General features: G+C 39.5%; 1 protein-coding gene across 8 annotated transcripts in view; it reads right to left on the reverse strand.

The window, feature by feature from the left end:
- Positions 1–6,128: 6,128 nt before the first annotated feature.
- The window catches only part of Synj2 (synaptojanin 2), an 87,172-nt gene continuing 78,885 nt past the window's right edge, over positions 6,129–14,415 (reverse strand). For 6 of the 8 annotated variants that reach the window (XM_026393803.2, XM_077801578.1, XM_077801577.1 and 3 more), the window contains 3 exons: positions 13,487–13,595; positions 11,620–11,795; positions 6,129–10,065 (listed from right to left, as the gene is read on the reverse strand). In XM_026393803.2, coding sequence (XP_026249588.2) covers positions 9,253–10,065; positions 11,620–11,795; positions 13,487–13,595 — 1,098 coding nt within the window. In that variant the 3' untranslated portion in view covers positions 6,129–9,252. Of the gene's footprint in view, positions 10,066–10,993; positions 11,143–11,619; positions 11,796–13,486; positions 13,596–14,415 lie in introns of all 8 variants that reach the window. The other 2 variants (XM_077801583.1, XM_077801582.1) reach the window with 1 other exon arrangement.

Genomic DNA, 14,415 nt, shown 5'->3' on the forward strand with positions numbered 1-14,415 from the left:
CTTAGTAGGAATTTCTCAATAGAAGGAACACAAATGGTCAACAAATGTTTGAAAAAATGTTCAACATGTCTAGCAAATCAAATCAGGGAAATGCAAATCAAAACTACATTAAGATTTCATCTCTTGGGCTGCAGTTGTGGCTCAGCAGTAGAGTATTTGCCTGGCATGTGCGAGGCACCACATAAAAATAAATGAAATAATGGTATTGTGTCCAACTACAACTTAAAAAAAGTAAATATTTTTAAAAAATTTCATCTCATTCCAGTCAGAATGGTAATTATCAGGAATACAAATAATAATAAATGTTGGTGAGGATGTGGGGGGAAAGGCCCACTCATTCATTGTTGGTGGAACTGCAAATTAGTACAACCACTTTGGAAAGCAGTGTCGAGATTCCTCAAACTAGGAGTGGAACCACCATATGACCCAGCTATCCCACTCTTTGGTATTTATGTAAAAGAACTAAAATTGATATACTATAGCAATACAGTCACTACAATGTTTCTAGCATCACAAATACATAATAGTCAAATTATAAAATCAAACAAGATGCCCATCAGTAGATAAATGGATCAAGAAAATGTGCATATACAATGGAGTTTTCCTCAACCATAAACAGGAATTAGATAATGGCATTTGCTGGTAAATGGATGAAAATGGAGAAAATCATGCTAAGTCGAATAAACCAGACTCAGAAAGTCTGCTACATCCAAGGAATGGCAAATACACAATGTTTTCAAACTTGTCCATATAACCAAATGAATTAAGCACATATCTCAAGAAGATAGAAAGAAAATGGAATTATTTTGAAAAGAATATAAATTAAGGAAATAGGGGGGAAAAAGTCTTGACAAAGCTAGAAGTTGATTCTTTAAAAAGACAAATATATGATAAATTGTGGTATAAAGGTGTATTAAGAATTGTAATGCAAAAAAAATAAGAGCTCATGTAAAAAAAATAATAAAATTAAAAAAGAAAAATATAACTAACAATCCTCTAGTAAACAATCAGAGAGGAAAGGTACAAATCACCAGTTTTAGGCATGAAAAGGAGATATCATCATAATGTATATATCAGAAGATGAAAGGATAATATAAATACTTGGGCCAATTGTTAAGTTTTAAATAAAATAGAAAATTAAGAAAAATACTGCATGCAACTGTATGTGAAGTAGAAAACATGACTAGTCCTATGACTGTTAAAAGGAATAGAATCAGTGATTTAAAATTTCACAAAGAAACTGGAAGCCCAGTGTCTCTACAGGTGAGTGCTACCAATAGCGTAAGGAGGACATTCTAATAAAGGAGGCTTGTAGTTAACAGAAAAGTCTGTGCTTAACTAATACCAAAACTCTGACAGTACAAAAAGGAGAAAGTAATCAGCCATTCTCACTTGGGAACTTAGTTACAAAAATCTTAAGTAAACTAACGAACTCAATCCAGCAACGTTTATACAGATATCTGTTCCGAGTTGGATTTACACAGGTGGTGTTGAGCAGTGAAATACTGATCAGGGTAACTCACCATATATGTGGAAGGAGGCAACCAATTGTGTTGAGAACATACAGAAATGTTTAATATTTTTTTTTTAGTTGTAGTTGTCAATTCCTTTATTTTATTTATTTATTTCTATGTGGTGCTGAGGATGGAACCCAGGGCCTCACACGTGCTAGGCGAGTCAACTACTGAGCCACAACCCCAGCCCCCAGAAAAAATTTTTAAATGAAATTCAACAACCATTTATGAGACTTTGCGAGGCAGAAAGAATTTCCTTAATCTAGTAAAGAATCTCTGAAAGAAAAAACAGTATCAGACTTGATGGCAAAAATATGACCGTTCCTTTCAGGAACAGGAATAACAAGAATGCTTAGCCCCAACACGTTCATTTAACCTGTGCCAAGTGTCCTAGCCAGTCAGAAGGCAGGACAGAGACATACAAAGGCACAGGATGAGGAAGGAAGAGGCCAAGATTATTATTTGCAGATCATTAAAAAAAATCCAAAAGATGGGGCTGGGGCTATAGCTCAGTGGTAGAGTGCCCACCTTGCATGTGTGAGGCACTGGGTTCGATCCTCAGCACCACATAAAAATAAATAAAGATATTGTGTCCAACTACAACGAAAAATATATTTTAAAAAATCAAAAAGCACTGACACATCATATTTTGTCAATTCTAAGACATATTTGAAATATTTTAACATCTCTGTAATTGGGCTGCATCTCACAATAGATGCTTCATGGTAATTGAAGCCTTCTTAAGAGTAATGGTATATAAGTGGTGTTTTTTCTATGTGGTGGCATATTAGGTATATTAAAGTACATTAAATTTTCAGAATTTTTTTGAAAGCAAGTTGCTGATGCAATCAATATATAAAAAACCTCTAAGTATATTCACAGAAATAGCAAATGAATTTTAAAATTATCAGATATGGTATTAAGGTTATAAAAATGTTAGAGAAATATTGAAAATATTTAGGAGTCCAATGTGATAGCAGAACTATTTTAAAATACTTAAAAGAAAAACCCATAGACATATAGCAAAATGTTAATTATTATTAAATCTAGATATATCTGATATCTGAGGGTTCACACTGATTTCATATTTGTTAAAATTTTTACAACAAATTAATGATTTTTAGAACTGTTAATGTCAACTTTAAATATAGACATATACCATGTCCTTAAATTGAAGACTTAATGTTATAAAGATGTCAGTTTTATTGCATGCAGTTGAAAATTCCAAAAATTTGAATAAGTTTTTTTCTCTTTTTTAAGATTGAATTTGCATTGATTCTAAAATTTATATGGAGTTAAGAATAGCCAAGATATTCATTAAAGAAAAAGGTTACAGTGGGAAGGTTTGTTTCACCAGATACCAAAGTTAAATGAAATGAATCAATGTAGTATTGGTTCAGGCATAGACAGACCAATGGCACAGGACAGAGAGCCCCAAGGATTAGAATTATGCCAGCTAAGGAGACCCTCTCCCCGAGAGAACCATCTACTACTGGTCAAAAGGCAATCTGTCATTCAAAGTCTTAATAGTAATCAAAAAACTTAACAAATTGAGAAGCATTTATTTATTCAACAAAATCTACAGATTCTTGGTTACAGTGGGCAGTATCCCCCTCTCCAGATCTGCCCTACATGAGAACCTGTCTAGCAATACATAGAGGAAATTAATCAACCTTGCTCTTTCTCTGTCTTTCTCTACACACACACATACATACACACAATTTTGTACCCTACAACCAAAGAAAAAGATTTTTTGTATTACTGAAATCACTTAAAAAATATATCTTGTGGCCGGGTGCGGTGCTGCACACCTGTAATCCCAGCAGCTAGGGAGTCTGAGGCAGGAGGATTGTGAGTTCAAGAGACCCTATCTCTAAATAAAATATAAAAAGGGGCTGGGGATGTGGTTCAGTAGAACACCCCTGGGTTCAATCCCTGGTACCAACTAACAAACAAACAAATCTTGCACCAGGCCTGTAATCAGCAAACTGAGGCAGGAGTATCACAAATTCAAGGCCAATCTAGGCAACTTAGTGAGATACTGTCTCAAAAACTTAAAAAGGTTGGAGTTACAGCTAGTGGTAGAATTCTCGCTAAGCAAGCACAAGGCAGTGTGTTTAATGCCCAGTTTAAAAAAAAAAAAATTCCGCACACGACAACAAACAATTTTGAAAAGTAAATGCATTACTAGGTTATATTCTCAGATCACTCTACAATTCTCAGGTCACACTACAATACAATTAAAAGTAACTTTAAATTGCCAATAACAAAAACAAAAACCACAGAACAACCTTTACTTGGAATGTACACAGCCACCTAAATAAAGAGAAAATAAAAGCAAAATTATAATCTAATAATTCATGCCAAAATGTTTAGGGTGCTGTTAGGCTATAATTAGGTGGAAATGTATAACCTTAAATATCTTTATTGTGAAAAAAATGGAAACTAGTACTTTTAATTAAGATAAGGAAAAGAATGAAGTTAAAACATAGAAAACAGATACAAATTAAAGTTAAAATTAATGAAAATGTTTTAAACATTGAAAAGAAATTCAAATAATGTATATAAATCCTGAAGTTGTTATTTGAAAATATCAACAAAATTAACTCTCTTGAGAATGAGAAGCATGAGCAATGGTTTGTTATTAAGTGTACTTGTCTAACGATCCCTCAGTAAGAAGGTGTGGGGCCCCTAATTCACACTATTAATAAACTACATTCCAGAAGCTTTGACAAGCTGCTATTAGGCAAAGCCTGTCACCTTGACCATCCTACACACACACACACAGATATCACCACTACCCACTATTTCATCATCTATAGATTAAAACCCTAAACTCATTTAATCCTTTGAAATTGTTTCTCCCATCAGCTAATATCCCTTCCAGGTACATAAAGCCACTTTGTTACTTTGCAAATTCTTAATTCTCCTTTACAAAAGATAATGCCAAGAGAATGAGAAGGCAACACAGACTAAGAAAATATTTGCAAAAGCCACATCTAAAAACATCTATATCCAAAATATATAAATAATTCTTAAAACTCAATAGCAAGAAATTGAACAATCCAATTTAAAAGGGGCTAATGATTTGGGTAGATAACTCACCAAAAATATACAGGTGGCAAACAAGAAGATGCCACTGAGTACTTACTAGAATGACCCAAATCCAAAAATACAACAAATGTTGATGAGGATGTGGAGCCAAAGGAACTCTCATTCATTGTTGATGAGAATGCAAACCAGACTAGATACCTCGGAAGATGGCATGGCAGTTTGCTACAAAACATACTGTTACATATGATCCAGCAATTGCCCTCGTTGGTAAACTGACAAAACCTGAAAGCAACCAAAATATCCTTCAGAAGGGGAATGGATAAATCAACTGTGGTACATCCAGCCAGTAGAATACTTAGCACTAAAAAGACATGAATAAAAAGCCATGGAGGAAGCCTACATGCGTGTTGGTAATAGAAGGAAGCCAGTACGAGGCAGCAATGTAGTGCATGATTCCAGCTCTAAATAAAACTATGGAGATGGTGAAAAGATCAGTGGGTGCCAGGGGCTGCAGGGTGGGGATGGAGGAACAGGCAGAGCAGAGTGTTTTCAGAGCAGTGAAGCTGCTGGCACAGGACCCTGTAATACCTGTCATTATACAATTGTCCAGACCCATGGAGTAAAGCCCAAGTAAACTATGGCCTTGGGTGATAATGATATGTCAATGCAGGTCAATTGGTTGTGACAAATGTACCATTCTGGTGCAGGACATCAGTACAGGGAGGCTGAATGTATGGAAGTAAGCGGTGTATGGGAACTCTATGTCCTGCTCAACTTTGCTGTCCTCCAAGAAAGTAAACAAACAAAAAATTCTTAACCCTCTTCTCTCAAGTGTTCCCTGATCCTTTGTTGACAATAAAGTAAGTACTTAAATTCTTGTCATCTCATATACAGGCAAACAGTTTACCTTGTATGAATGAGTATAAGGCCCATCTCCACCAGTGCCTTGGAAAGGAAGGTTCTTCCCGAGTCACAGTGCCATGCACCCAGAGTAAGTGAATCCAAAGTGGTACTCCTCACAGGTCATGAAGGACTAGCCATATTTATGGTTGAATTATCAGTATATTCTCATTCCTCAAAAACCACCAAAGAACATTGTGACATATTTTGTGTGGTGTTTGGCATAGAACACACCAGAACAGAACTTGAATAGTACTTCCTCCCTCCTGCCTCTACACTGTAATGTGCTCCCACCAGCTTGAGCTCTGAAATTTGCTGTAAGGCCCAAGAGAAGTTGCATCCCATCATCTCCCAGGTCTTACAGATAGTGTGGCATAGTTATAGAGTATGCACGGCAGCGGTCCCTGCTAGCACCTTTCAAGTCAAAAAAACTTAACCTGATTATTTTTGCTTTTTCAATGTAATTTGATGGTTACGAAAATGAACCAAAACAAAAAACTCACATATAGGAATAACAAACATTTGATCCAGAACAGAAGGCTAGCCAAATAAGATATTCCAAGGTTTTCTTCATATCTGAAAAGAAATAAGCCCAATTAAAAAGACAAAAATATTTAATAGATATTCTGTACAACATCAGTACAAATTTACCACTTCAAAAAATATTATAGGGTTTTTATTAATCACTCATCCCCCACAATCAATCACCTTTGCAGTGTTCCTTTATCACCCATGAAGTTTTTAATACATACTTTGTTTCTACTTATACATATGTCAGTTTTATTAAGTATCTTTAACTTTTAACAACTTTCAACATTTTCAGGCATTGCTTGGACAGATGTCCTGATTTCAGTCACTTACCAGAACAAATTCTAAAAATTGTCAAGAAGTCTGAGAAGATTGTTTTAAAAGGGACTAGACTTGTGGTCAGAGAGCCAATGCTGACTGGTGAGTACGCTACTAAGCACTCTACTTCCACTATGTTTCAGAATAGCAGTAATGAAACCATAGGTCATAAGAAGAAGTCCTTATGGTAGCATCACAGCAGACCAAAAAAAAAAAAAAAATGAAATTCCTTCCGAGACAGCTGGTCATGATCATGATCAAGGTTATTTAACAGACTCTGCTGCTAACTTGACAAACCTTCCAGCTAATAAACATTGATTTAGGAAAATAGATGAAGCTATTCCAATTTTCCTCCATTCTTAAAAGAACTCTGGTGTGAGGACCATACATATTGCCAACTCAAAATCCAGTATATGTTGTTCACTAAATGTGAACACCCATGATCCCCTAATACTTGGTCAATTCTTTTTTTTTAAGATTTTTTAGTTGTAGTTGGATACAGTGCCTTTATTTCACTTATTTATTTATATGTGGTGCTGAGGATCAAACCCAGGGTCCTGCACGTGCCAGGTGAGCACTCTACTGCTGAGCCACAACCCCAGCCCCCTGGTCAATTCTTTACTTGTAAATTTTCTTGCATTCCTAGATCAACAAAATTTTCTGTGTTAACAGTAACCGTCAGATCTCAAGAGTGACCTGTCTGATGAGCACTTGTCTTAATGGAACTTTACCTTTTTGTTCTGTACCATTCATTTGCTATTTGCTAGTATCTAGAACAAGGAAAGACCTACAGATTAGGCCCACTGCCCACCTCTTGCAAGCAGCTTTTGTGGGGCTGATTCCCTCTGCTTTTCTGACTGGTTGTAAAATATATCTGCTTTCAAATCTGCCTGTGGTCTTTTATTGTTGTTTTGGTTTTGGTGGGAAAAGAGGGTACAAGGAAAACAGCATTTGAATGAAGAAATCTTCAATTCTATCCAGATTTTACCTGTTAGTAGCAATGTGCATCTTGGCCAATCATTTAACTCCAAGCAACCCATCTTGCTTTCTCCCCTTAACTCTATACGATTTTTACCTCTGTAACAAACAAGAAGTGGACAACATAATCCTTTCAAGTATGTAAGTGCCATCAATGGCACTCTGATCACCTAATCAACATCTTCTGTGACTGCTCAACTGTGTGCTGTTCATCTCTGTGGGGCACTGATTTTTATTAATTTTCAGAAGGAGTGATATACACAAAATTTTGAGAACCAGATATGACTTACAGTCTGTTGACAGTGACAACAAAAACAAATCAAAAAATCTCAGAGGTCTTATTGGTAATGAAGAGTAGTATATCCTAGGTAAGATGACCATGATTATCCCAGCCAATAGCATTTGGTACAGGATGCCCCCTGTGCTGCATAAGGGGCAACAGTATCACTGCTGTGATTGGTCATGTGAAAGACCTAAATATGGCAGGTGACTCAGTGAGATTTTACTAGTGAACTTGTTCTAAGCAATAGTATATCTGCTCCAAATGAATTCTAGACCTTATAACATTGATCTTAAAATATGAAACAGTACAGTGATCTCAATTCTTGAATATTTGAGAAGTAGTGTTGGAAATGTATAGGAAAAACATACAGAAAAAATAAAATAAAATAAACCTAATAAACAGATAAGCAAACCCAGATATAATGCCCTGGGAATTGTTATATACAGGGAAACAGAATTCTTTCTTTCCTAAAGCCACAACCAGGTAGATAAGTTGAAACAAATAACAATGAAAATATTATATGTGCCAGGATGAGTTTTCACATTTGGTGCCTTCATGGGATTTGGAATACAAGGGGAAGAAAGAGTCCATGAGGTTTCAGTTAATAAGGACCAGAGGCTGGATACCACCTGCTGTGAACAGCACACCACAGTTCAAGACCACAGCAATTTAAAGGGCATGCAGTGTCTAAGACATGGTCCAGGAGTCTTCGGCTAGTTTAAACTGAGGGTAAGCTAATGGTGTATGCTTTAGAACCAAGATAGTGTAAATCCCATGAGATTTACATATAATCAAGGGCACCTCTTAGAATTCTTGGGCATCACTTCAAGGACCCTCTTAGACACACAATCCACAGATGCACAAGTCTCCTTATATAAAGTGGCATAGTATTTGCACATAAGCCCATGCGTGTCTTCCCATAAATTATCTCAAGATTACTTATAATACCTAATAAAGCATAAATGCTGTGCAAATAGTTGTTAGAGTGTAATGTTTAGGGAATAATGACAAGAAAAATGTCTGGTGTGTTCAGTACATGTGCAGTTTTTAAACAATATTTTTGATGAGTGGTTGGTTGAATCTGTGGCTAAAGAACCTGCAGATAGGAAGGACTATATAAATAAACAAGGGCTCACAGGAACATACAAGTCTAGACATTTGGTTGACCAAGTGTCGTGTCCATCTCTGATTTTTAAAACCTGGTTTAAAGTGGGACAGGAACAACTTTTACTGTTCCCAACTACTTTTAGTATCATCCTTTATGCATCAACTTTCAGGTGGGTCACCTAAGAGTTATTCCAAATCTGTAAAATACAAACAACATGAAACAAAAACTCTACTATGTACACACAAAATTTGAACAACCATTTAAAATTCAACGGGAGAGAATTTCTTGGGCCTTATAGCTAGATTTCCTTCCTTAAAATTCACACACTGAACCTAACAGGAGTCATCCTGTTCCCCTGTGAGCAAATTTAAAATGCACAAATCTTGAATAAACCATATTCATAGCTGAACAATCTTATTGAAAAAAGAGTTGTCGTAAACTACACAAGAGTGACAGATGCACTAATGTTCTTTTCAGTGTGCCTTTAAATAGATGTCTGCTTTGCCCTGCTCAAGCCTTGCCTATGGGGAAGAAGGGCTCCATTCTGCGAAGGAGTGCCTTCAGAGTTGTCATGTTTTTGCCAGTGGGTCAAACACCTGCAGTGTCGTCCTCTTGTCTTTGTCACTGATGGTCACCCAGTGACCAAAGGTTTCTCCCCCATGGTCTAATGGCATCTTGCCCTCAGCAGCTTCTGAAGTGCTGACCTGTGCTGGGTCTCTGGGTGCCTTCTCAGGGCTCCTGGCCCCTGCATTCAAAGGATCAGAGCTCTTGGAAAGCCAGGCATTATTCAACAGCTTAGGGTAGTGGAGAAGGTTCCAGAAGGGATCCGGATAATCACCAAGAAGGGAGGCTGCTTCTGGCTTCATTACTCTGGAGCTATCAGTTTCTGGGCTTGTGGCAGATGTAGTGCCAAGAAAACCCACTTGTGGAAAGAGATTATCAGTGTCGGGCTGGTGTCCGGATAGACAGCTGCTGCTGCTGCTGCTGCTGCTGCTGCTGCTCCTGCCGCCGTTGCTGCCGTTGCTGCCGTTGCCGCTGCTGCAGGTGAGGTCTTGGAGGAGCTGGCTGTTGCTCTGCAGAACCTGCAGGTGGAAGGCTGCTGGTGCAGACTTCTTCCTCCTTGGGGGCACCCTGGGCACCAGAGATGGAGCCTCTGGAGCAGGTGGCATGGTGGCTCCTGCCACAAGAGGGGCTTCATCTGGCACTGGCTTTCCACTGCTGAGCCTCCTCTCGTCACCTTTACTGGGCTGAAATGTTCTTGGCTTGGGAACAGGAGGGACTCGAGGGGCTGTAGCCGGAAGAGGGGCTTCAAGGCTTGTCTCTGGGTCTCCGACTATAAAATGGATAGGCTGTTGCTCAAACTGTTCTTCTGGTGACATGGGCTGAGGAAAGGTAAAACAGAGTGTAACTAAGAAGCCAGCCCTTAGTAAGTTGAGACTCAGAACACTTCAGTGGGCATCAGGGAACAGGGAGGAGACTGAGCTGACATTCCAGCCAATTCAGGATTGGAGGAAGTCTGAGATGCCAGCAGTGTCACTAGGGAAGCACACATTGATCAAGGACAGACCAGCATGTCCAATGAAAGATGAGTGGGAATTTTGAAACCAGGGCCACAGTGAGCAATTTGAGACAAAACTGTCTGTTACCTTAGGAAAGGGAGTTCTGCTCTTTCATTATGTAAAGCTAACCTCTTTGAAAACATTCCTGGAGGCCGTAGCTTTGCAGATACTTCATGCAGTCTGTGCCAACAGACAACAGGAGATATGACATGTCACAGCATGAAGCTATATGAAGGAACAAGGGATAGCCTTTCTCCTTGAATCATTTTTATTTAAATATGAAGAATGCAAAAAACATTACATAGGAACTTCACTTCCTTAGTTCTGCTTCAAAACTATCACAAAGAAATCAACCCACAGTTTGAAATGCAGTTTTGCTAGGGAAGCAATTCCTGGTGGGCAAGCATGGGTATCCCAGTGTCTCCTCTGGTTCTTTAGAAAACAAACCAAAAGCATGATCCTTTCTCTACCAGCCTGACACCATAGCTCCTGTGCAGCTGGTTGGGAAAATGAATCTATTCTGCTCCTGGCTTTTAAAAGACAAAGCAAATGCAGGAAGGAAGAGGAAGAAAAGGGTCCATTTTGCAAGAAGGCATGGAAAAAATGGACATGTGGCAACAAGCCAACATGAAGAAGCGCAACCCAGAAAATACAAAGCAAGCTCAGCAAAGAGTAGGCACCAGGGCCACCTCTCACGCTCTCCACAGGTAGAGGAGAAGCAGTCACTCTGGGAGGCCCAGGCAGGGATTACCGAGGGTCCTGTTCCTAGAACTGAGATCAAACGGAAGATCCGGATGTGTCTATAGGTGCCAGTCTCTGGGCAGCCACTGTCCTTACAAACTCATGTCTTTGAAGCAGTAAGCAAGGCTGAGAAGCTTGAGAGCGAGAGCAAAAAACAATCTGCAAGAAAAGTGGCAAGAAAAGCTGTCGGATCTCAACAGACTGCGGCCACGTGAGCCCTGGCAGAACTGCTAACCGAGACATCACTCAATGTTTCTCCAATGCTCGTAAAATCTGTGCGTATAAAACCACATGCACACACCACACAGATGGCAGTGCCGGGCCACTTGGGAAAACACCCCACAGTGGTTCCCGTGGTGCTCAACACCAAGGAAGCAGAATCCCTCCAAGTCTCTCTCACAGTGAGAGTCTCTGAAGGAGTCAGCGCCTTGCTTGTTTTTGCTCTGCTGGGGCCAAGATGCAGCAGAGGGACAAGGGAGAAAGCGGTTGTCAAACAGGGCTTTCCAGAAAGAAGCAGCTGGGTTTAGGACTCAAGAATGTGGGTGGAAAAGCCAAATTGAACTTGGTTTTTGTCTAAGAGACATACCTTTATCTAAGAAGATATTCGAGCAACTTCAGAGTGCTCCGGATCCCTACCTTTCCCGTCCTCCTCAAGGTTGGCTTCTTGATGGCAGGAACCCTGGGTGCAGGCCGCCGGGGCAGGAGTGGGGGCACCTGGGAGGGCTCAGGTCTGGCCTCTCCAGGGCTGGGCTCTAGTTTGGAGGATCCTTGGTCTCTCAGGGCCATGGCATTGAAGGCTTCTTCTGGGACGCCTGAGACAAAATCAGAGGCTCAAGCATGAGGACGAGGCAACCTACTGTGTGATTTAATCTTTGGAAGTCTGTATCTTAATGATAATTTACTAATTTAGTGTACTTCTTCTTAAAAAAAAAAAAAAATCCTCAGAGATTGTCAGAATACACCAGCTGTGTCCAGCTTTGTATTTTCTGTGTTCACCTTCTCAATAGAGGTGGGACCTGGTAGCCAGGGATGGTCTTGATGGGAGATCAGCGAGACCCTGACACCATATGCAAAGTGTCATGGGTACTGACATTTTTCAGGGGAGATGACTTAAAATGTATCAAATCTCAATAGGCTCATGAGCAAGAAAATGTTGAGAATGTGGGTAGATTTGAAATCTCAAACTACTAGCAACTATAACTGAGTTTTTTAAAAACAGAAGCTTTACTGAAATGTAATTTATATACCATAAAATTCACTCATTTTACATTAACATTCAGTGGTTCTTAATATACTCACAAACTTATACAGTAACTGCCACTATTTAATTTCAGAATATTTTCATTAACCAAAAAGAAACCCCATACCCATTTCAGTCACTCCGCATTCCCTCTTCTTTCTAGCCTGGACACCAAACTTTATTGGTACTGGGGGTTGAACTTGGGCACTTTACTGAATTACATCCTCAGTCCTTTTTACTTTTTTATTTTGAGATAGGTTGCCAAATTTGTTGCTAAATTGCTGAGGCTGGCCTCAAACTTGCAATTCTCTTGCCTCCACCTCCTGAGTCACTAGGACTACAGGTGTGTGCCACCACACCCAGTTCACTACTAATAACTTTTATGGATTTGCCTGTTCTGGACATTTACGGCCTTTTGTGTCTGACTTCTTTCATTTGGCCTAATGTTTTCAAGGTTTACCCACAGTGTACCATGTATCAGTTCTTATTTTTAAATGACAGAATGATATTCCATTGTATGGCTATACCATATTTGGTCATTTTATCAGTTAATAGGCATGTGTGGGTTGTTACAGTCACAGTTTTAATTTTTAATAAAAATAAACCATCTGTGGTATGTAGTTCCACAATAGCCTTCTAATTCAACCTCCCTAAATTTATGTAAGAATCCCAAGTAGGTTAAAATACTGGCTCAAAACAAATTAGGTGACTGTGATTGCATATGCCTTTTCAATGGGCACAATCTCCCCTCTATAAGAGATTCTGTAACAAACCAAAACAAATGTGAGTTACCAGTGATTAAATATGGGAGATTCCCAAGTAAACTATGATAACTTGGAGTAAGTGAAATAAGAAAAAAATCAACAGGCACTGTGGTGGAGGAGGGCCTCCCATGACAGTGCAGAATTGACTCACACTTGCTCTAGATTTAAGAGGTAGATTTTGAGCCTGAAATGAGGACACACAGCTGTCTCTTTCACAGAGCTGGCCAGACTGAGTCAGCACCTGCAGTTAACCTTTTTAAAATTTAATTTTATTTTTCTCTTAAATAGTGTTTAATAATCCTGGGTTTATTTTATATACTTACTGAATTTTAAATAGAGAACAAATGAAATAAGTAAAATGTTACTGAAGGCTACTTTCATTTTATATTGTTTCAAAAGGAAAAAAAAGATCTTTTCCTAGGCCACTTTCAGTGGGAAAATGAACAGAAAGGAGACTGAGCCTCCTCCACAGGGAGCTTCCCCAGTGTAGGCCACCTACCTCCTCTGGCTTCCAGGAGACATCGGATTGCTGCTTCTGCCTCCTGCGCATTGGTGGTTTTGATCTGCTTGACATTGTAAGGTTTACTTATTCCGGTCCTAGCTTTGGGCTTGAGGACAGAATGAAGAAGAGAAGCATGTCAACAAGGGGGGAAAGCAGCCTGGGTGGTGGTGTGTTCAGCACGTGCTGCCAGTCTGCCAGGTGGTAGGGGTCTGTGCTATATATGTGAACCCTACAAAGCCCCTTCAGATGTGGATTAAAAACACCAAATCTAAACTGAACCCCTCAATCCCTCCTCCCCTAGGAGCACTTTCATTCCAAGAAGAAGAATGCAGGAGTGGTCAGAGCTGATGACTTTGGTCTCCCAAACCAGAGAATGAAAGATTTGCAATGGGGTAAAACAATCTCTTTATTTCAATAATCAGATAAAATCCAGAGAGCAGAACTATGCCACACCTTCCATGGCTTATCTGAGTATTAAAATACCTTCCAGATAACCTGAGTTTCCTCACTCATCACCATCGGACACCACTGCTATCTAGTCACTCCTTGTGGCCTGTGACGGTGTGTGCCTGCCTGGCCTGGCTCACCAGACTGTGTGGTAACCCAGGCACCTCAGCACCTGCCTTTACCTGCCAAACTCTTCCTGCTGACCTTCACAACACTTGGCAGGTCACTGGGCCCTCTGGACCCCCACGAGGGTTAGTCTTGCTATGACCCTCTATGTGGTTATTAGGTCTCTTTAGCAGCTTCTCTCAACTATTCTGGCACCAGAATGACCATCATTTATTTTCTTATGACTGATCTCAATTTCTGCTATCTTCCCTTATGCTAACCAACAGCCTGTCATCCAAGGACAAAGACAAGAATCACAGGAGAGAAGCACGACTTGTAAAACCTGTGATTGCACTTTGGGGATTCTTGGGGAC

The sequence above is a fragment of the Urocitellus parryii genome, chromosome 8 (assembly GCF_045843805.1).
Source record: "Urocitellus parryii isolate mUroPar1 chromosome 8, mUroPar1.hap1, whole genome shotgun sequence".
NCBI classification, from domain to species: Eukaryota; Metazoa; Chordata; class Mammalia; order Rodentia; family Sciuridae; genus Urocitellus; species Urocitellus parryii.